This window comes from Clavelina lepadiformis, chromosome 1 (assembly GCF_947623445.1).
Source record: "Clavelina lepadiformis chromosome 1, kaClaLepa1.1, whole genome shotgun sequence".
Taxonomy (NCBI): domain Eukaryota; kingdom Metazoa; phylum Chordata; class Ascidiacea; order Aplousobranchia; family Clavelinidae; genus Clavelina; species Clavelina lepadiformis.
The window spans coordinates 18,815,975-18,840,356 of record NC_135240.1 but is presented as its reverse complement, the minus strand read 5'-3'; the positions used below and the strand labels follow the sequence as shown (position 1 = coordinate 18,840,356).

Below are 24,382 nucleotides of genomic sequence, written 5' to 3'. Positions count from 1 at the left end.
TACTGCGCGTGTACGTAGATCTACAATAAAACTGTGTAACGATTTTACAATCGATTTTTCATGCAAACCTCGTGAAATCGATTGTCTCACTTAGTAGTTATTATCCGGTTAACCGGTTAGATAAATTCCAAATATACGGATATATCCGTTATCCGGATAGTAAAAATTATTGATATCCGAACTAACCCTAGTTACAATGCCTAATGGCAAATGGTGTTTTCTTTATTCGGGTTGAAGTTTTGTTAATTAAATTCCCGTTTATTAAATTATGTAACTTATACCATGAATTATAAAATGGCTAAATGATTGGAAATTATTCTTCGTAAATTAAAAATGGGCAAACTAGTTTGCAAAATACATGCGTGATTAGATAAACATACACAAATTGCTGAATCAACATCATTCCTAAAACACTAAATGATTCTACAAAAGTACGCATGAATCGCATAATGTCTTTATCAATTGCCAAGTATACATGGATCGTCAAATGTATAGATGATTTGTCAAAAGTGCATGATTCGCTTGTGACGATTACGTCACGACTCACGAGATGTTTGGAATTTAATTTGGGATTTCGTAATTCAGTTGTTGACCAGACTTGAGTTTTCCTTAATGACGTCAGATAATTTCCTCGCTTGAACTGGTGTATCACATATAAATACTGATGTAATGTTTTCAATCTTTCCTTTTTCGTGTGATCGATTCCACTGGTTACTACAGCGCTATGTAACATTCAGTAAGCTTTGCCCAAAGGCAAAAGCCTTTGTGTCCTATAATAAATAAAATAGCAACATTATCAGTTAGTAATATATATAGACAGAAATTAAACAAACAGCAGAAGCAAACCGTTCGAGAAATGACAACCATCTCATCGAGTGAGCAGAAAAACAAGATATCAATTCAACCATCAACGTCCTTTTTTTGTCATAAATTGGTGCCTTGATAAGTTCGAAATTGCTGAGTTAGTTGCACATTGAGCGAGAAAGACTGTTACCAGCTATTTATGAAGTTTTGATGATCAAGTTTCAACAGCAAGATCAGCCAACTACGAACGCTAGTCAACGAGGAAGTTTTCAAGAAATTCTATCTCCAATAAAAGCAACCAGACTAATTCGGAAACAACAGCACTAATGACATTGATGCCTGGTTGATGTGATGAAGTTTTGATCGCCTAACTAACGTGTTATACATCTCCAAGAGCATGAGCAAACTATTGTATATATTTTTTACGCATCAAGACAAAGTCCACTGGACATCGTAACAAACTGCATCTCTCTACCGCGAACAAGGCTTGCTACAGCCGCAGAACGACACACGCAGACGTGATCGCTCATTTTTTTTAACCTTCGACACGCAAGGGAATGCGACACTTCTGTCAGCTTATGTCTCATGTTTTGTATTTCAAGTGAAACGGTGTATCGATATTGTTATATTTACCGAGCTCTGTCATTGTACTGTACTAAATTCTTGTTTTAATGACCGTGATAAATATTTTAATCAAAGACATAATTTTGTCGAGTAAAGGTTGCCTTCAATTTCATTTCAGGCAAGCTTTACTCTGAGAAGGAAGGCTTTGTGACAATTACGTCACGACTCACGAGATGTTTGGAATTTAATTTGGGATTTTGTAATTTAGTTGTTTACCAGACTTGAGTTTTCCTTAATGACGTCAGATAATTTCCTCGCTTGAACTGGTGTGTCACATATAAATACTGATGTAATGTTTTCAATCTTTCCTTTTTCGTGTGATCGATTTCACTGGTTACTACAGCGCTATGTAACATTCAGTAAGCTTTGCCCGAAGGTGAAAACCTTTGTGTTATAATAAATATAATGGGAACTTTATAATTTAGTAATTTGTATAGACAGAATCAAGCAACTAACAGCATAGTCACGCAAATTTGAGAAATGAGAACTCATCCATCGAAGCAGAAGTAAAACAAGTTATCAATCATCAATCGTCCTCGCTCATATTCTAACAATAACCGCCAGCATACGCGATCTTTATGACAGACAAGTTCGTTGTGTAATATTTCACACGAGTAGTGCACAAACGAACTATTTTTTTGTCATACGCTAAATGTACATGATTCGATAAAGGCATGCGTGATTTGCGTCAATGTACATGATTCGGTGAATGTAAGCATGATTTGAAAAATGTACATGAATCGATAACATGACTTAACGAATGTACATGATTTGGCAACTGTACACATGATTTGCCAAAAGTACATGATTGAGCAAATGTACACGGTTCGTTGTTAGAGTGCGCCAAGTGTGCAAAAATGTTTTTGACGTCATAAATCGTTTCTCTCCTGGCGGAAACCTAGATGCAAAGCAATTTGACAGAAGACAAATTTTTGTGACTAGCCTATTTTTGGAGGCGGGCGGAAAGTTATCCTGTACCGTCAGTGCAGGCTAGGCTAACGTAGGCTGCAGTACCGGAATCAAATCATTAACATCCATACCGGTACCCTATCTGGCTCTGCTTAATAGTCATATTTCAATCAGAACATAACCTAACTCGTTTAGTGGTGAAATAACTTCTAAAGAAACACTCTATTCTTCGTAAACCTATGGCGAAGGTCGTGTTGTTGTTGCGTGCTGGTACGTTGCTGCGTTGTTGACTCCTGACTCAGAAGGTTGCTATTTCTGTTCACTGTCTCCTTCGCTCATATATTAAAATAAATTAACATAGGGTTCTGAGTTCAACCTTTACTCAATCTTGTGTCCTGTACACAAGCGGTGCAAAACGGAATGGCTGGTGAGTGGTGAAACGAACGAGCAGTGCTGATTGCTGAAACCAACACGTGCTCGGAGCATCGCGAGGGCGCCAACTAGTGACAAAACAAACAAAACATCCAACGGCCGCTACAAACCTACGCTTTTGCCTGATCGCAAAGTATTTCGCACTGACGGTACAGGGTAACTTTCCGCCTGTTGGTAGATATTAAGTACAGTACTTGTTAAGATCTCTATGTTGACCATGCTACCGCCCCGTGCTTTCTTGGTTGTGCATTGTGATTCCATTGTGGAGTACTGTATTACGTTCATGTTCATGGCTGTCTAAAATACAAGAGATTCTGCCGAACGTCATATCGACTTAGATCAATCCATAATATCACAAGAGTAGCGATATTAACACCACCTGCGTCCAAAGATAGGCTGGTCACAAAACTTTGTCTTCTGTCAAACCCCTTTGCTTCCAGGTTTCCCCCAAGAGGGAAACGATTTATGACGTCAAAAACATTTTTGCACAATTGGTGCAATCTAACAACAACATCGTATGTGTGCGATGCGAAAAACACTACATGGTGTCAGAAGTAGGACTCCGCCGCTCAGAAACAAATTTCACCACTTGAAGGTTTCGATTTCAGTGCACCAGACGTATGGAACAAGTGGATTCTTCTATTCGAAAAGTACTGGCAAGCATCAAAGCTTTGCGAATAGTCAGAAGAGAAACAGGTGAACCTTTTGCAAAAACTTCTGGGAAGCAAGGGTGACGATATTTTATCTTCGCTTTACTTATCTAAAGAGGACCTGGTTTCATACAACGTCGTAAAAAAGCGTTTCAATCAAAAGTTTAATCTGCGTCGTAACTTTGAACATGCAGATGAATCTTTAATAGACGAATACAGCTTTCCCACGAAGCAGTTGAAAAATTCATTACTTCTTTGTCAGATCAGATCAGATCAGTCATGGCAATGATCTAATGAACACGGCCACGCCTTTGGGTTAATAAAAGGATTACGTACCAGTCTTAATTCATTATGATCCGCACCGGAAAATTGTTGTTTCAGCAAACGCTTCTTCCTGGGGGCTAGGAGCTGTTCTCTATCAAAAGATGAGGAACAATCTTTTACCAGTTGCATAAATGTTAGCCACTGAGAACCGTTATGCTCAGATCGAGAAGGAAGCCCTAGTATTAACATGGGCCTGTGCAAGATTTCGTGACTATCTTATTGTCATACCATTCTCGCTAAAGACGGATCACAAACCACTGCTTAGTCTTCTGGGAAGCAAAAACCTGTATGAATGGTTTTAAGGATTCAGAGGTTTCGTATGCGTGGCATGATTATGACGTTATTCATGTCGCAGGGAAGAATCTGGTGATACCTGACACATTATTCCGAAGCCCTCTTCTCGAAACTACGGCAGAAGACCAACGACTTTCACAAGAAATTGACTTGCATGTAAATTTTGTAATCAAGTCCCTACCATCGTCAGCCAAACGACTGGAGCCAATTCGAAAGGCAATTTAATCCGATGGTATACCTCAGCAAGCAATGAAGTTTTGCAAAGCCGAATGGCCACCGAAGGTTTGCAATAAATTGGTTCGGTTTAAACGTATCTCGAGCGAGCTGTCTATTGAACAAGGACTGCTATTACGAGACAATCGCCTTTACATTACGCCAGTTTGTCGCAACGAGATACTCTCCCAAGATTCATCAAGGCTTTATTAAATGTCGGGCTCTTGCAAGATCCAATGTACTGTGGCCTAGACTAAATGAAGAAGTGGAAGCTTTCGTAAAAAACTGCCCTGTTTGCACAAAACATTGTTGTTCCGATACAGAACCGATGATTAGTACGGAACTTCCTATAAATACCCTTGGCAAAAAAGTTGCAAGTGATATATTTCAATTCGATTACCGTAAATACTTGCTAATAACAGATTACTTTTCCGGATACAGTATATCGAATTAGCCTTACTGGGACTCAACAGCACCTCCGAAAACGTGATCAATCATCTGAACTCTATCTTCACCCGTCAGTATAGTCCTGCCGCCTCAGGAGTCCGCTCCGACGGAGCACTAGTACTAGTGAGTAGTATACCTACTCACAGTAGGTATACTACTCACGTGTTGAAAGGGCAGGGAGTCCTTGAGCATTAATAAAGCTTGTTGTGTGCAATTCTTGCTGCGACGCGACGAACACTACAATGTTTTTTGAAAAACAGCGTTAATTTCAATTTGCAAGCCAGCTTAGTTATTTACTCAAGAGAAGTGAGAGTTTGGGTAAGAGGGGATTAGGTTTAGGTCAATTTACACTTTGGACCTATTAGTTCATTGACTAACGGAATTGCTGTTTAGCATATTCGTATTTTCCTACTTTGCTGAACGACGCTGGTAAAATAAGTGTTTACTTCACCGGTCGTCGCTTACGAAAGTAAAAAAATTCTATTACGTAACCGGCTAGTATTTATCAAAGTAGCTTACTCTGCAATTTACCGCGCTATTACATAACGTCATACTTACCATAAGTTCAATCTCAGTTCACGGTATAATTGCAGACTCATCAAAGTATAGTTGGTTGACAATCAGTTCTGTAAACATGTCTTCTGCCTTGCACCTTTGAACTTATTGTCCTTTGCTAACCCCATCTTGTCATCCTATTATGTAAACATGTTGATTACATTGCATTATGAGCTTGCCGATTTCGAAATAACACCTATGTGATTGACAACTTAATTGGTAAACATGTTTATCTGCACGATTGACCTTGTAATTAACAGCTTTGTTAAGATAAAAATAGACAATGCTGATTGACATATTGTTTCCTTTATTGAAAACTAGTAATCGAAATTGTCACCTGACCTGTAATCAGGGTTGCCATGCCGTCCTTATTTCTAAGATTTGTCCTTATTTTAAAGGTCCGTGTCTTAGAAAATATGTTTGTCCTTTTTTCTAAGAAATGTCCTTATTTTCACTTTCGTCCTTATTTTTAGGGCGGAGGCGGGCACTTTTGTCCTTATTTTGGGCATTTTGTCACCTTTACGATACCATTTTGTACCAAAGAGATACCAAAATTATGAACATGCAAATAGTGTCTTTTTTTTTTTTTTTTTTTTTTTTTAGGAACATTGGTTGCTTTCTCCTCATTCATTTTCTAGTCGTCCTTATTTTTGAGTTGAGACTGATGGCAACCCTGCCTGTAATACATCAAGTCTAAAGTCCAAATCATTTCCTGTTATTGATAAACGCATTGCGCCTCAAGTTCAATTTCTGTTTCTTTATTATCTCCTTCAGGGTATAAATGTATCGTTGCATGCTATGATTAGATTAGATTGGTTTTGTTTTGTTTAGTAATAGTTCTTCAGTATTCAGCTTAGAGTTTTTAAAGTTCAATGAAATATAGATATCGATCGTAATGACTCAGTAAACATTATCTTAATCAATCTGAAATGTAGACTGTTGAGCTTTGATTGCTAATTAATTCTTAAAATTCTTCTTATATAATAATAACATTATTGTAATTTTTTAGTTTTGTTTGAAGTAATAATGAAGAATATTAAAATCAATATTAATCAGATTCTCAGTGTTTAAAATTTATATAAACTATTCAACTGAAGTTTAGGAGTTTCTAGACAGAATTCGCAACTTTCTAATCGTCATAAGAGTCAGATTGCAGTATACTAATTTTGTATAATTTGGTAGTTACTGTCAACAAGTAGTAACCGCCACTATAAGTTAAATAGACCCTGCCTTAAAAGTTCCTGCTGATTGGCCCTATTTAACCAAAGGTGTTAAAAAGCACTAGCCTACAACGCTTGACAGGAAACAAAGTTAAAGAAATTTGGGCCTCTCATACCACAGCTTAGTTTTCAAATGACTCTTTTGCCGTTTCTGATGCAGTTGATGGGAAAAAAGGTTCAAGTGTATTGCAGAAGTGCACAACCAGGCTGCCATTTGTATACTATACCTCAGCAACTCAAATTGTGACGGCATTTGGTTGTGCACTTCTGCACTTGACACGAAAAGTAATCTGCGCCATCTGCTTGCAGTTAGGATACCTTTGTTTCTCGGAAAAGTTAATGAAGTTGATACTTACTTACCGCCCTTGCCTTTGCTGAAGTGGTTAAAAGTTAAAACTGGGCTGCTGATTGCGCCAATCAAGCGGGAAAGTACCTATTGGGTTTCCATGCTGAAATGAGGTAGACTGGTAGAGGGAGAGCTTGCTTTTCCACCTTTTTGATAACGGTTCGCACTTTTTAGTGTCACGAAAATCTCATCCGCATGTGAATCTGTTACGAACTTTGTTCCTCACGTATTGTGTAGTTGCTTATCATCGTGTTTGGCACCTTTTGCGTGTTGTTTTTAACTATTTTATTCACATGATTTGGCACCCTCCTTAAATATAAAGGTTGTGCGCTTTTTGGAGGAGGTTTGTATAGTCGGTGTCTGGCTGTGACCGATTAAATGTGGCTTTTCAAAGTCCATCGGTTTGTTTAATTAGCGTGATAGCGCTACACAGTACATAGTTACTCGCAGTTAAGGGTATTGCGGTTCACCGTAAACGTGAAGTTGAGCCTGGCTTCACGAACGAGAAAAGTTACGTTACAATTCAATCCAAGTTGTAAAACGTTTTGCAGGCTGGCGATTTCGTCATTCGTTCACTTTTTCTTAGTTATACTTATTGAAACCAAACATTTTATAAAACAATCCGTATACGTGTCAGCATTTGTAATCCCAATCCAACCCGAACGGAAACAAGTTACAACACAATTAACATAGTCTTGAATAATTACGTGAGAGTTTTACTTTCCTTAGCACATATTACCTTTCCTTTCCTTAGCACACAGGTTAAAACTACCAAAAGCTAAATGGATTCGCTTCGAATTCGACAACGACAACCGGATTGATTTCCAGTTGCGCCTCCATTGTAATTTCATTGAACAAGGTGTGAACTATGCTTACTTTTATTCAATGGTCTTGATGAACAGTTCCAAATTTAGGTGATACAAAAAATAAAATATAAAATTGTATGTATCTGTCGCAACTTGCACTGCACTACGACAAGATCGGTAGCCGAGGCTCAAGCAGTGAGGAAACATCGCCGAGTTTAAGTTTTGCAAAGACTTTCCTCAGTCGGAGAATAAAGTTTGTGAGACCATACCACACTATTTGGTCGGGCAACGTTAGGCCTTGCTTAGTTAAAGGCTTCCTTGCCGCTTTTATGCGTTTTGTGCAATGCTCCATAAACAAGCGAATAAAATCTTAGGCTATACAGCCAATACAATTACAAATATTAGCATACATATTTTTTTTATATATTATCCACCTCACAACAGTGTGAGTACGCGAATGTATAGCCTGCCCTACAGGATACTTCAGGTCGAACGATCGCACCAGTAACAACGGTCTCTAAGATATCCTTAGCGATGTGTGCATAAAAAAGAAACATCGAGAGCTGGAAGTTGGCAGTTGGCAGTAAAGTTAAATTAAATATATATATAATAAATATACTACCGTCTTAAAACAAATCGTTTTCAAGCCTATACAAAGTTAATGGTCGGATCGCGCAAAACCAATGAAAAAATGTTGTAACAAATTTGATTTCACTCATTAATTTTAATTCACTCACTCATAATTTCCAATTCTATGTCAATACAAGAAAAGCACACATTCTTGTGTCCATAACAGCACCCGACTGCTTTTCAACTAAATATAAAGCAAATGAGATAAGCCATCGCCTTCTTATGATGTGCTACCAACATGCTCCGTTACTTTGCAGTTGTTTTTTCTTGCCACATCAACATTCTGTCACGCTCTTTTTAATGGCGGTCTTATTTGTACATTGGTACATTACATGGCGGTACTGTACATTGAAAACAATGGATTTGCTTTGTGATAACTGCGCAATTTACATTACGGATGAGCTTGCCTCGACCATTGCCCGACTTGAGGGTAAGCGTGAAAACTTGCAACCAATCAGCGTTGATTAAGAATAACCGAAAATCAGAGAGACGAATTTCATCCGCAACGCGTTCGTCATCCGCACCATATTTTTTTTTATACGCACTAGTGCGTACAGTCTTACAGCTTGAAAAACACTGAGCTAGAGCCTTTTACCTTAAGTTAATAGAAAAGACAATGTACACACAACTAATGTTTTCTATTAACTTCATTTTTACCCACCGTGTGGCGGTACGCACACTAGCACGCAAGTATAAATCTGTAGTTTTTGCGCCATTTGAAAATCAAAGCCGTTTTACTAAGAGTCTTTTATAATAACTTTGTTATACGATAGGCAACTATACGCCTCTCTAGTCTCGAGGACTTTACTGAACCGAAAGCTCTCGCCATAATTGCTTAGTTCGCACAAATTGCTTAGATTTAAGTTGCCAACATAACCGGGATGTTATTGTATTTCGAAGGCGACTTCGTCAAGCATCGAAACTGATTACTGTTCTCTTTTCTCCTCCCTATCTCTTTTTACCCTATATTTTACCGCATCAAAATCCAAATCATAAAGCGTTTACGCGTAGGATCAGAATAAAAGTGATTTAAAAAATTAAAGCAGAAGTGTTTTTATCGCTTTTATTAACTTGGTTTCCAGCAAGTCGACTCATTTTTCTAATTAAATAGAATGATTTTTTATTTACTTACTGTTTAATAACAACTAAACATGCGTTTCCAGCTGTTGAATTGAAATACGTGAAGGTTATGCAAAAACTTTTTCCAACACCGAAAACGTTTACACTAATATTAGTTTGTTTCTTACGTAATGCCTATATTAGTTTAACAAGAAATTGTATACCAAACCAATGTAATTTTTTCTAAAGCTCTTTTAATAATTTAGTAAAACGACAACAATTTGCATCAGCCAGATTTCTTGCTCTCGTCACAGACCACTTAAAACATTCCACATTTTCATTAATTTGTATGTTCATAATTGCTTTTATAGATTTTAATTCTTTTAAAGTTTAATATGTGATGAACCAGATATTGGTTTGTATTCAACAGTATTCGTTTGGAGGTTAATGATTTTACCAAAACGCCAACTACTACCATCTATCTGATAGCTTTGGCACGTGTTCAAAGATTTTATCAATCATTTTTTTATACATTTCGTTTAAAATAGTACCTTCAACTTTTAAACGTTTAAACCAGTACCTTTCACTTCAACACGCGAGTTAAGCACCTACCATTTGAGATGTTTCTTCCCCGGTTGTTACATCAGTCTTTATCATAAAACAGCTTAATTTCATTTTTATTTTAATTTTAGTTTGCTTCTGAAACTTTAAAAGGTTTTGAACATCACTTCACTTTTATGTCAATACTTTTTTACAATCAGTTGCTAAGCATTTTTTCTAAGTTCTTTTAATGTTATGTTATTTTTTTGGAGATTCCATTTTTTTAGGCTTTGATATAACTTAATTACATAAAATTAGTTAAGCGAAATATTTCAATGAAAGAAAAATTTTAATTTCTTGGTCTGTTGAATTATTTTCTACTAAGTTATTGTAATAAATTCTAGCTCGTCTTTTCTTACAGTATCATATCTTTTATTATCATCTTTGTAAGGTTTTACACTGTATAAATACTTTATAAAAGTTCCAGGTTTGTAAAAATATTTACTAGCTTCATGTAAAGATTTAAATATTATTTTTCCGTTTTTATCTTTTAAATATATCTAAGTCAATATAATCGAAACTGTTTTCCCTAATGTTTTGGGTGGTCTACTTTTTCAAAAATTTATAATTACTGTCGAAATAACCATATTCAGGATTACTTGTTTTTTATCACACTTCTCTCTTCGAGTATGTCAACCAGTTTTTGATGTTGTGGTATTGACCAATGTCAATATCCATTGATGTTATGATATTTCAAAGCCGCTTTAAAGTGAAAGGCAAGTCCAAGAACAAGTTGACTTCATATAAAATAACACTATTAACTGAACATTCTGGTAAAATATTTTTGAAAAATAATTCGTGGTTAGATAGTTATCGACAAAGAAAATCGCAAAAATTCTCAGTTTTTGGCCTTCGTTATGGCGTAGTTCAGGTCTCTTGTTATGTATTAGTCAAGTTGCTCGACCACATGCTGCTGCCGTTGCCTTTCTTGCGCGGTAGTCAACTGTTGTCAGAGATGTGGGTCATAAGAATTTAGCCGGTGTCCAATTAGGCGTCATGTGAAAAAATGATCAACTTGATTGTAATTGAATAAATTACGATTGTTTTCAACAACAAAAATCCGGTAGCCCAATCATTTGCATCCGTGAAATTACAGTATCCTTTGTACCGCAGAGGCTATCCATTTAACTGGTAACGTAGTGGTTGCCGTGGTTAGGCTATATGCTGTCACCTATCAAGCTATAGGAAGTTAGAGCAATCTATACAGTTGTCACAGATACATACGTGATATACAGTAGGTACTGCTAAATTTATGAATTTGTGAATGTTGTCTGCGATTATCTATGGCATCACAAGAGCCTTCATGTACGTCACAATTAAGGAAATTCTACGATTTTCTTGTGCTTATAATTACCTAACCAAGAATTATTTTTCAAAACTATTTTATGAGTGATTAGTGTTGTTTCATAAAAGATCAACTTGTTTTTGGACTTGCCCCTCATGTATGGGTCGACGGTAATCGGCTGGTGTAAGCTAATATTTGGATTGCTTTATAAGTTTATTCATTTTATGAACTTTCCTTCTAAATTCTGCAACGTCATCATAAACTCGGGCAAATTGACTTTGAGCAAAATCAACATTATAGTCAACAAAAGGATATCTTCTAGAGTTAAGCACAATATAACCATTTTTTAAACTCACGTGATCAAAAAGTGCTGAATTTTCTTCTTGGTCACGGTATATTTGTTCGTTTGGAAACCAATTATTACCAATCTCGGATTTTCTGGAGAAAATTTAAGAGATAAACGCCAAGTAAAAGTATTTTTCTGGAGTATCGTATTTGCATCGCATTGCCTCATTTTGTAAGTTACTGGTTCTTCAGTTTACATTCAAACAAATCATTACGAAGTAAATGAGCCATAAACTAAGCTAGTTTAGTTATTACAACGTTACTAGCATCGACCTCGTTTGCTATATGAATTGCACCAACACTGATTTTCTTACAAATGTCAATTCATGTTTCACTCCATAGACAATTTTATCGTAGTCGTCACAAGATTCGAAAATATGTTTCAAATGAACTCTAAAACTGAATGCTCCCTTATCAGCAGTCGCAGTTGGTTTTTGAATCATGTGATGTTGACGAATCTTTAAGTCAAAGATATTGTTTAAGACCACAGTTGTAGATGTTTCGTTTGACCATATTTGATTTAAACTATGTGATTTTAAAAAGCCATTAGGTTATTTCAAAAGACCTAACATTGTGGTTGCTTGACCTGGACAAAACACAGATTCAGATTCTTGTCTAGATAATTATCGATAAGGGATACTACTAAAAAGTTAGATTAAACTATTATTAGCAAGTAAAACAATATCAGCAGCATAATAATAAATGTCGTCTTGTTTTGTTAGTTCTCATTTAAAAAAAATAACTTTCATTAGAACGCCAAATTCATTTTATGTATTGATTTCTATTCTCTTTTCACCATAACTGTTTAAACTTTTATACATGATCCATTTATTTTTCATACAAGATCTTCAATAGCAATTGAATTTGAACGTCCCGAAACTTGTAAAAGACTAGGCTACTTGATTGAATAGGTTAATGATGAGGTGGTGTTAAATCAGTCTTATGTATCTTTTATAGACTATTTTTTGAATTTCGATTAATTTTAAAACTTCTTTAGCCGAAACCGAAACTTCTGCTAGCTTCTTGCAGGTGTGATTTGCATCTTGCTTCACTACATCTATTGCTTTGTTAGCTTTATCAGCTAACACAGGAACTTTACACATAATAAAACTTAAGATTTCCTTTAAAATACTTTTACCAAACTTATATTTTTTACAGAAGCCATATCGTTTGTTTATAACTCCATTAGCTCCTTAGATATAATATTCTTGTAAACATCTAAATATTTCACGTTTTAGAAATTCATCTGCAATAATGACAAACGCACATTCAAAGCTATATTCCGGTATTCCCATCGACGGATTTTACTACCATTAGAAGGTCAAATCTTTCAAATAGTATTGGATTCGTGATTAGGCGCAGATAAACCACTCCAGATCAAAAACTCTACTTTTGACCGCGCCATATTGTTTTTAAAATGTGTGTTCCACTTGCGACCCGTGGAATTACACTTTTGTCCTTTACTTGTCGGATTATGGTTTCTGTGTAAAAAATGAGTTTTTTTAGTAATTTTTAAGAATCCGTATCAAACTAATCCTTAAGTTCTTTCTTTGTGAGCAACTCCGACCATTACTAAATACGAGAAAATTCTAGGATCCGCGTTAGGCTACTTTATTCGATTATGTTTAAATAAACGCCTTTTAGGCTAACAAGCGCAAGCTATACGTATACTAGTACATAGCCTCTACTGCGTCTTACTTCCTTAACGTTCGTATCGTCATCAATAGAGTCAACGTTTGCTGTCAATATGCTAGATAAATTCCCTAAGTAAGTTACTAAAAATATTATCGACGTAATAGTGTGACACCCGTGCGTCAAGCGAAGTAATAACGTTAAACAACGTTTACAGAGCACGTTTTACGTCAAATGACGTTTTTTGTGTTATGAATGATGCGTATTTTTCAAGAAAATGAAATTATTAGGCTATTGTAAATGTCAGCAAGGAAAATGGAGCCGTGGCCAGGTTTCCCAAGGAATGGTGTGATGTTTTTGTGCAATATATTTTGATAACATGAAGCAGTGGTTCTCAACATTTCATGGTTAGTGGCCCCTTTACAGTGACCCTCAAAATCCGTGGTCCCAGCTCATCAATAAAAAATGTAGATTGTTGATTGCAAAACACTTTTTATTTCACTACTGCGTGTGGAGTAACCTTCGCACCGCTAGTATTGCACAGCAAGCACAAGCACAAAAACGTGAGAAACTTATGTTCCCGTTTGTTTAGATCTGGCTGTGAACTGCTTTGCTACCGTGTGCTTGTTAATGCCCAGTTTTTTTGTGTTATATCTAGTCGCACAATAACTTTAATCCCAGCCAATTTAATATAGGTATTGTGGTTGTTAGCCTGACTTGTTTAATTGATTGTTTGTCTGCAGTGTGATAGGTTAGTTGCCAGTAAATTTGTTTTAATGTCTATATTTATTAGTCACGTATTTGAGACCTAGTTTACCGGTATTGCCGATTATTTATTGCTATCGCTTGCTGCTTCACAGGGTAGTAACATTTCCCTTACTTAGTCCTGGTTTGTGTTTTCAGATTATAAGTAATATTACCCTGGGTTCTGTACCGATAGAAATCACACGTGACGTAACACACGTACTGTGCATGCACATACGAAGTCGACCTACGTCCATTATTGTCATTTGTAGCTGTTCTGTTTCAGTGATCCGTTGATCACTTTCAAACCGTTCAATATAAGATTTTAAAGAAATCGTGTGCATTTCTAGTATCCGGGCTAAGGTTGAAGGGCCTTCGGGCCTTGTTGGACTGAAGAACATCTCTTAGGTGATCAGCATGTACAAATTTGCAGATTGCATAATATACTACTATTTGCTACAGCTAGGCTGTTATTAACAGCCTGTTAAAAACAGGCTTTGATTAAATCATCTTTCCAAGCCTTAAGAGTCAAAGTTTGATTAAGGGTTATCTATTTCTCCGGTTCGATTACTTATAATCAGGCCTAGTTTCAAGCATCTACTGTGTCTTTTGAAAATTGAATTCCAAATTGTACGTTGATTGGATTTACGAGCCAGTTCGATCCGTAACAGATCTGTTCGTATTTTTGGATACATGTTGTTCCATGTACATATCATCCTCAGTGTTCCTGGAGCACGTTTTTCATTGATCATTCTGGAGTAGCTTCACTTTTCGATGGACGTTTTCCCGTGGAGTTAAGATTAGTAGTGGCTTTAGAGTGAGGAGAGCGAGGTGGTCACCCTAAAGATTTAAGACATCTTGCCGAGACGAAGAAAAGGTTGTGTTCTCTGCTCACAAGCCTCTAAGGTACTAATCGCTCGGTTGCAACAAAGAAATGAAGATTGTGACTGTGAGACCTTGGGGGTCATAGAGCAAAAATTAGGGAGCCTTAAACTGAAAACAAATGCACAAACAAAGTTCAAGCAATTTGTTTTTTGAAACAAAAGCAAACCTTTATGCATTTTAGACGATGTAAATGCAAAATGTTTCGGGGAGCATACCCCTGAACCCCCTAGGATAGATTTCTACGTATCCCGTTATCTTGGGGGCCTCAAGCTTAAGTTGTGCCATACCTCGCCACGGGCCCCCAAACATAAGGCTACTTAAAATATTGGAAAACACACAGGAAAAATTGCTATCTGTGGGCAACATAGATATTGGATTAGCTTTATGTATATGCAAGCTTTACCTAAAAACATGGGCGTCTTTACATTTACAAATGACGTCAAGCGTGTTTATCGATCGCAGCTGCGCTCGTGAGTAATTTAGATCCCGCATCTACGATACATTCCCAGGTATTTCATTAGGATTGATTATTATTTTTGGTATAAAAAGCTTTGTTCTGGTAGTAGTCAGTAAAAACACTTTGAAATCTGAATGATATTCTGAGTTGATTATAATCATTTCTAAACGAAAATGAGGAGGCGAAGTCTTATCGACGATGCAAGAGACCCCATTATAAAAAACGGTAAGAATTAGTAAGCAAGAGTAACTGCAACAACGATATAGCACATAGTGCACTTATTTTTGTTTACGAACGCCATAGTGGAAAACTAAGACATTTTAGTATGATCATTGCGTTAAGTAAAGCTTAGGAAATATTTCTCCATTGATAGCCTACTTCTGATCTGTTTTCTAATGTTCTGCTTTTAAACGCGACAGGCACAACATGATGGTATTTTTAGCCTACATAAGACTACTCAGTTAAATTTTGGTCATTCACCCAAATGACAACGGCTAATTCGAGACGTTTTTCAGTAAATTAATGTTTAACCGTAATTAAATCAATTTGACGTTTATGGGAAAAAATTTAGTATAGCCTATTGCAACTACTTTGCCCTAACTCGAGAATCAATAATTTTCAGCTTAACTACTGCAGACAGACACGCGGTCTAAGTTTGTTGGAAAGAGGATGAGTGTAAAAAGTGCATAGTTTTGTTGCTTTTCTTGCACTGTTTGTAACTAATTATAACAAAACTTTTTAAAAAGTAAATCGATATCGTGGAACCTTGCAGTTTTTCGTGTTGTCTAAGTGTAGGCTACTTTTTTTGCTGGATAGACTTGACTGTCCTATCTTTGTTTCTAAATAACGCTCTAAGGTATATCGAAATGCCTAATATGGCAAGCAAGGCCTTAAATGTAAGACAAATATAAGGACGCCAGTCAAAATAAGGACAAAAGTATTTTCTAAGAAACAGATCCTCAAAATAAAGACAAATCTTCGAAATAAGGACTGTATGACAACCTTGTCTAAAGCTACCAGCAACTCTCTACGATTTGTGTAGGAACTTTAGGGACGAGATGGTTGCTACAGAACTGTCGGATCACAATCCCGCCTCGCGATTAGATGAAATGACACCGCGCTAAAACGAGATGAGTTTGTACTACAGTGCAGGAACAATGGGATTTCTGTATAGATATTGAAATCTGTAGTCAGGGACTTGCTAAACGTTGTATTTGAATGTGGGACGAGTTGTAAACTTGCAACGAGACGGGATTGGGGGACAGTTTAAAAGCGAGGGAGAGATTCTAAAACAAGCTGATCCTAAAAACTACAGTTTGTGTAAGAGTGCATCCATGAAAAAATGAAAAGATGAAAATTTTTGCGTACGCGAATGCTCGCAAAGACTCAGTTCGAAGACAACTATACCGATATCATAAAATGACCTTTTTGCGTTCCTTAATTATTTGAAAACGTAGGTCTGAGATGGTACGCAGGAAGGCGGATTAACCTAATCCCAAATTGAGCTTGGTCGTACGAATTTTTGGTGTCCAGATCCTACTGTAAACTGCTGTGCTGTATACAGTCCCGCACGTTACCGATAGGTTGTTTCATCGGTGCAGATGATTTCAAAGCCTTTTAGTTTAGTGAGCTTTTTTATAACTTAAGGCTTGCAGCCTTCATACTGTACATCGCTTGCCTAACCTTAAATGGCGGTGTACAAATACAAGCAGCAGGCTACCTATATGGTTCTGTAGACCAGGGCTTCTCAAACTGTGCGTCATGACCTCGTTTGGGGTCGCAAAATGTAATTTTGGTGTCGTGAAACAAATTTAATGTTTATAAATTGAATTGTTTTTTGTTAATTTTTTATTCGCTTTACTGTTTCCATTATGCGGTTTGATTCTTTTATTACTATTGGCTACAGCTACAGTACTTCGGTGGATTGTGTGCACTTGTATGATTTTTTCCAGAGACAAAAATACCACTTGAGATTTGCAATTGGACATTTATTGTTTTAACGTCATTAACGTGTAGGCTTCCCCTCAAGGGGTCGCATAAAAATTTCTCTTCTAAAATGGGGTCGCAGAACCAAAAAATAGACTCTGCTGTAGACCAACTACTATACTAGACGGCAGCAACTTACGTGATATAATTTTGACGTTGGTCTCCTTATGCGGTATTATGTTAATACGACTTTCTGCATACTCCCCCTGAGGCAGGAAACTATGTGGGTTAGTAAAATTAGCTTATGATTCCTATTGAGGTTGATGAAGTAAACACGGGTACCATTATTTAGAGGCGAACTCCAGCAACAAGTCGGTGCATGATATACTTATCTCTGGTTCTTCTGTGACCAGCCCAGCAACACTTGTGGATTCATTGAAGGTAAGACCTTTGTTGTTAACGCGATTATGTAAACAGTACAAAAACTTGAGTTTGAACTTTGGATCAGCAAGAAAAAATAGGCTAGCCTAAATCAAGTCTTTGATGTTGAAAATTTATAATTATAGGTTCAAGTTAAGTAGGGTAAGTCTGGAACCGAAAAGACATACTGTAAACGTAACTTTTAACACTGTAAAAATAAATGTACTGCTTCCAGGCGAAAATGTGTACCGAAACACCATGACTAAATTTTTCTATGCAGATTTGTTGAGCAGTTGAATAATGTTTTAAAAATGCAACAAAATATTATTTTAACCTATTAAAGTAAAACATTTTACGTGAATTTAACTAGACTAATATTTTTTGAGATTGGTTAATGTTTAGGTAGTGGTAATTTACATTTAGAAACGTAAGCACAGACCAATATATTCAGCTCTCAATACCAGCTTAATTTAAACTTTAACAAAAGTTATTAGTCGTTTGTTTAAAATGGAGGCTTAGGCCCTATGCTTGAGACCAATGAGACAGCACTCTCTCTTTGGTGCTATCACATGGTTGTTCTTAACACAATTCGTAGAAAATTAAAACTAAAATAATCGTTGCAAATAGATTCATCTTCCCTAACGTGAAAGATACCGCTTCTGTATCAGAAAGAGAAATCGTACGAATACTGCCATCGCCAAAACCCACGGCGCAGACAAAAAGGCTGAGTTCAGTGCTATAACCTTTGCAGTGAACCTATACCTAATTTTTGAATTATTTTTTTAATTGATATTTGCTAAAAGTTCACTTGCACTCACGCATTTTTGAACTTTAAATTATGCTTTACGATCATGACAATCTGCAGTTTTTCGATAACTTTCATAGGTCACTGTCAAATAGTTTCAAACGTCCTGGAGGTGAGAGAGCAAAGAGACAACAAATTAAATTCTTTAATCGTTTTTTTAATTAAATGTTTAAAATAAAAATTGAGCCCGCCAATATTATCTCAATCAAGCACACTCCAACAAAAAAAAAATATTCTAAAAGTTCGATTAACAATGTGGTGAAATTTGATAAGAATGTTTTGTGTTATCCGTTCCACACTTCATACTTGATCTACGTTCCCATACCGTGACACTGTTTCAAAAGTCTCTTAATTCAGGTGTCACTATATATGGGCGAGTTCTAGCCTATTGTATGTTGTTAATTTTAGTTGTTTATTTTTTCGGTTAACTGCCATTGTTGCCATTTCGGTTAACTCCGTTTTAGTATTTTCCGTATTAAATTTTTAGCGCCTGTATTTTTCTGATTGGAATAGTTCTGTTTTATTGTTTCGTATATAGCCAATTTGAAAATAACCAATGTTTTTTATCGTTTGTTAGTTTACATTTTTCGTGTTTTGAGTATCCTGGTTTTGCAATTTTTTCTTCGGAACGGATTTGATGGTCGTGCTAACCATTCCGCACCACAGAAACGTTTTGCACGTTTTAACTTTCGTGACTTAGGCACACATTTTACTTTATTGAATGTTTGTGAACTTGTTTTCGTTTTACGATATATGCTGTAACAAGGTTGGTACTATTTTTTTTGCTAACCACACTCAAAGAAAAAATAATAAACGAAATTATACGATAGGCATTTTTCCAACTTGATTCATTACGTACCGTTGGGAAATTGAATATTTCTGAACTCAGAAGACTTTCAAAACTTATTAAATTTAAGTTCTTAGGTGTATATAGCTTTATTCCAAAATTTAGTGATGTGTTTTTTAATACTTGTTTGCCCTATATTCGTATTCTGCGTAGGATATTAACTTACCGTTCTACATATTACAGGCTGATAATGTTGACGTTTTGCTGTGGGAAAGTCGCCAGGCAAAAAAAGGATTTCTTAGTGTTTCAGATGGTAATATCTGTATTTAGTTTTTGTAAACTGGACACAAACTTATTTCATTTGTATCAAGTTAACTTTACCAAAAACTGTGCAATTTGTTGTAGAAAATGTATCACCCCAACACAGCGTCGATCTTTACATACGTTGTAGAAGTGATAGGGACAATTTGGAGAGTGCATTAAGCAAAATTCGTTTTAAAAACTATGACATTGAAGAAATTTCGTCTCCGGCATCTGGTAAGTTAATGAAAAGCTTAAAACAAAAATGAATGATTTAAGAAGCAATTATTTTTAGGTAAAAAAGTTTGGTTTCCAAGGCACATATCTGACCTTGACAAATGTCAATCTTTGCAATTTAATTTTGATCCAAACAAAGATGCATCTCATCCAGGCTATAGCGACGAAAGTTATAGACGCAGAAGAACAGAAATATGCAAACTGGCTCTAGCCTATAGACAGTAAGTTGAAACAGCTTTGCTGGATAGAGTACAAGTAATTAAGATATTGATTTGACCCTTAATTCATTACGACCCCGTAATACCAAACTAGATATCGACACGTCCCATAAAGATCTCAAAATAGTTAAACAGGTTAAACTTATCATACTCAAACTAATTTCAACGCGTTCGATCAGATCTATAAAAATTGTAAAATGATCTGTCATAAGGCAACACGTCATACTTATCTTTGTCCAAATAATATTTTAAGAATATTAGCTGACGCCTAATAGTGTGTCACGTCTAGGGATGCACATTCTAGAATAACGAACCCAATTTTCGTATTTTTGTGAATCTTAGGGACCGGTCTTTATTTTATGATTGAAGGTTTTCATTGGCACGTACTGGAGATGTTGTTGTCTTTTGATATTTCACATTCCAATACTGTGCAATGGGTGCATTAATAGTCATTAATTAAACCGTCCGTTATGTGGTGGTCAGTCCACAATGTCGGGTGGTGGTCTAGACTGTGTAGACTTGCAGTTTTCGATACTGTAAATGTGTGATTAAATGTCGCGTGATTAACTGTCCAAGTGATTATGTGTCTGTACACCGGGAATTAACTATTCTAGATTATTCTAGTATAGTCAATTATTCTGTATTGTACATCCTTAGTCACCTCCTCGTATAATACTTTCTATAAATAAGACAATATGACTTTCATACTATATCCATCGCATTTTAAACATGTTGCTATCTCATCAACTTCCAGAATCGGAAGGTTGCCACTACGTCAGTTGATTTACAGTTCTAACTTTCAACTAAGTTATTAAATGGGGTGAAAACGAGTTTTATGCGACGGGAAATAAGCATAGCCGCCATGTTACTAAACTTTATCTCTCGTATTTTATCTATTTTTGAGCAGTGATAAACGTGATAACTCTTTAGTATATAGCTTATATGCTTATTTTTTGTTTGTAGGTATGGTTTACTTTTATTATAGTGTAATTTATAACAACGTATATGAGGATATCCTTTGTAAAATATCCCTAAATAAGTAAATAACTAATATTATTGCTTTTAAGTGGACAAAAAATAGAGGAAGTTAAGTATACGGAAAGCGAGTTGAAAACATGGAAGACTGTATATACTTCTCTTAAGAAAGATCAGGAGAAATTTGCCTGCGCAAAGTTCCTAAAGGGCATGGAACTCTTGCAAAATCAGTGCGGATATTCCCAATCAGAAATACCACAATTGCAGAAGGTTTCCGAGTTTCTTTTTGGTAAGATAGTTAGAGTATTTTGTATTAAAATCAAAACATATACACAAAAGTCATTAAATAAAAACTATAATTTCAAAACCGTTTAATTTTAGAACAAACAGGCTTTCAATTACGCCCAATAGGAGGCTTACTGTCGGCTCGAGATTTTCTAGCTAGTTTGGCGTTTAAGGTTTTTCAATGCACGCAGTATGTGCGGCACGAATCTTCACCCTTGCATACACCCGAACCGTAAGTTTTGTTATATGATACTTTAATACTCTATTTATGCTAGTGCTAGTGGATTGAAATTTAATCGAAATAAACTCCCAACAACTTTTTTTTCTTGGAACGTTTTCTCAGTGATTGTTGTCACGAGCTGATTGGTCACGTGCCCATGCTATGCGATCCTGACTTTGCCAAATTTTCTCAGGAAGTGGGTCTTGCTTCTCTTGGTGCAAGTGATGATGACATCGAAAAGCTTTCAACGGTATGCTGCCTAGCAACACAGATACATAGACTCAATTCGTATAGGAAACTTTTAAGAAGAAATTGTAGAGGTCAGATGTTTCCGAAAAGCTAAAAACTGTGGTAGGCCTACTTGACCAAGCACAAAGCCAACTCAAAGTTTAAAAATCTTTTCATTTGTAGTTTGCACTATCGAATGCTTGTTGTGTTTGTCAAAAATGCGGCATGTAAAAATCTGTATGAACATTATGTTTAAAATTGGGCATTAGCCTAACACCACTTCTGTGGTTTTCTTAACTGAAAATAGCCAAATGGCGTTTACCCCGTGTGCTTTTGTAAGTTCATGTTTTGGTAAATTCAGAGACCTAAACTGTGTGTTCACACTTTGGAAATTAAAAACCAAATTACTAAAAGTTCCAAACCAAAGTTTCTCATAAAATAAGTGTATTTGTACACAAACATAAAAATTGTGACATGCCTTCGAAAATAACGTATATCACACAAACAAATGAAACTGCTACTAGCCTACTAGTTGCTCCATAAATATTTATGTGGTTTTCTGTACAGTTAACCAATCGCTTAATTTTCACTAATCTTTTCTTATAAAAAATAATTTATAGCTATATTGGTTTACGGTGGAATTCGGTCTATGCAAAGAAAATGGAAATCTGAAGGCTTACGGCGCTGGACTACTATCGGCATCTGGAGAATTAAAGGTAGACCTTTAGTTTAGAATACTAAAGTCTAAGCAATTAGAGTACAAATAAACAAATCACGCCGTTTTACTCACATCAAAGAAAATACAAATTTTTTATCTCGGTCTTGGACGCTTGCAATACCCTTTAATAGGGGCAACAGTCCAAAAATTCCCCTAAAAATTCGGTGGTATTTTACTCAGTGACGCTACCGTTGTAGTGTCTTTGAGCGAAGTATTTACGACACTTGCTCCTGTACAGAGGTCTGGATGAACAGCTCCAAACTTGGGCAATGCTATATAAAATTCAAATAAAAAAATGTGCGTATCAATCTAAACTCTTACAGCGGCTTGGTCGGTGAAATTATATATGACACCATACCATAACAATAATTTTAATGTTGGCTTCTACAATTTTCACCAAAGAAGCTTCGATGCCCAAAGTTTTACTCCATGACGCCAAGGCATAGGCCAGGGGTGAGCAAATGTATTCAATTGAAGAGCCATTTGCAGAAAATACAAGTACCAGAGAGCCTCAAAATTATTTCAATACAAAAACAGTAAATACCGTATTTTCTTGAATAGAAACCGCACGATTTGATTAAAAATAAACAATAGAAGCCGCCCTCGAATAGAAGCAGCAGAAGACAATGCTGAAATCGCTTCGGTGTAATATAAAGGCTGTCATTGAGAGCTTGCACATGCGAAAAACAGCAGTTGTCACATTACAGTAGTGATCGGACAGTAATAGAATAAAACCTTTTTGTCGAAAGAGAGCGCAGAATTTTATTGTCACCTAATCAACACTACCGGTACTTCATGTAATAAAAATAGAAGCCGCCTTCGAATAGAAGCCACACAAAACGTTCAAAAATAAAAAATAGTAGTCGCGGTTTCTATTCAAGAAAATACGATGATGCAAGTTCAGCAATAATAACAGAATTGTAATATAACAAAACGGTAATAACTAACACAATAATAATAACGGTAATAACAAAATAACACGCACAATATTTATCAATATCAGTCTTTTGTTTGATTTGCTAATCTCAAAATTTGGACGATATGTTGTTAAAGCTGTTAACTAACTCTTCGGATTCTATGTCTAGTGTCACGTCATAAACGAAATGCTGGCCTTAATAAAGAAAAGAAAATGAGAGAAACGTTCATAAACGGTACTCTTGGTAGCCTTTACAATTTTTTTGGAATTTCACGATTCGACTAGAGGAGCCACAAAAAACATGCCGGCGAGCCGCAGTTTGCACACTACTGGCATAGGCTATGCTTATTTGTTTGCTTTCAACACCGAGTTTATGACGTTTTCAAAACACTCTACGTGCAGTTCATGAAGAACTTTAACCCTGACCAATCATGTGCAGTAGGTTATATTAATTAAAAAATAATGCAAATTATGCTGGACAAAAAATTCGAGAGCAATTTTTTACCTTCGTTTGAATTGGTGAATTTTGTCTACGTTGTTGAGGCAGTATGCAATTGTTAGTTTAAAAGGTGCATGCTAGCTTGTTTTACATTGGTCTTACTGTTGTTTCAGCACGCTATGTCCGATATCCCTGAACATTTACCTTTAGTAGCAGAGCAAGTAGCTGTTCAAACCTACCAGGATTCAGATTACCAACCTGTCTACTTCGTGGCAGAAAATTTTGAGAATGCTTTGCTTCAATTTCGGTAAGTGGTTTAAAACAACAAAATGTAGTTCTCAGAAGCATTTTGCAGGGTTAAATGCGTGCACCTATATTTCTATTTAGCAGTTTCGATGCAGAACGGTAACAATTAACAGTGCACATAGAAATTAAAACTTTTTGTTGACATACAATATTTTTTGTAGAAAATTTTACAAGGAACATATCCAAAGAAGTTTTCATGTGCGTTATGATGAACACGGGCAACGTGTGGTAACAACACCAGAGCTTTGGTGATTCAAAGCTAAAAAAACGTCAAACTGACATCCCTTTCCATAAAGCCTGTATTATTAACATGCTGTATAATATTACAATAAATGCGAATA

General features: G+C 36.1%; 1 protein-coding gene and 1 long non-coding RNA gene across 3 annotated transcripts; one reads left to right on the top strand and one right to left on the bottom strand.

Moving 5' to 3' along the window:
* Positions 1-237: 237 nt before the first annotated feature.
* On the bottom strand, positions 238-7,115 carry LOC143444299 (uncharacterized). Of its 2 annotated transcripts, XR_013113706.1 has the most exons (3): positions 5,256-7,115; positions 4,711-4,934; positions 238-3,834 (listed from the first exon to the last, which is right to left on the bottom strand). It is a non-coding gene; the product is annotated as an uncharacterized LOC143444299 (long non-coding RNA). The 2 variants fall into 2 exon arrangements; XR_013113705.1 differs by having other exon boundaries at positions 238-4,934.
* Positions 7,116-15,337: 8,222 nt separating this feature from the next.
* Positions 15,338-24,341, top strand: LOC143444297 (tyrosine 3-monooxygenase-like). Its single transcript, XM_076943487.1, has 11 exons — positions 15,338-15,486; positions 17,540-17,628; positions 19,443-19,512; positions 19,605-19,736; positions 19,795-19,957; positions 21,022-21,218; positions 21,311-21,446; positions 21,558-21,684; positions 22,283-22,378; positions 23,909-24,042; positions 24,203-24,341. Exons 1-11 carry the CDS (start codon positions 15,435-15,437, stop codon positions 24,291-24,293), a joined length of 1,287 nt encoding a protein of 428 aa, XP_076799602.1. The 5' UTR covers positions 15,338-15,434; the 3' UTR covers positions 24,294-24,341.
* The last annotated feature ends 41 nt before the right edge of the window (positions 24,342-24,382 follow it).

Coding starts and splice junctions, on each gene's coding strand:
- LOC143444297 (XM_076943487.1), top strand. CDS start 15,435: ATGAGGAGGCGAAGTCTTATCGACGATGCAAGAGACCCCATTATAAAA. Junction 19,958..21,021: donor CTGGCTCTAGCCTATAGACA/GTAAGTTGAAAC, acceptor ATTGCTTTTAAG/TGGACAAAAAATAGAGGAAG. Junction 22,379..23,908: donor CGGCATCTGGAGAATTAAAG/GTAGACCTTTAG, acceptor CTGTTGTTTCAG/CACGCTATGTCCGATATCCC.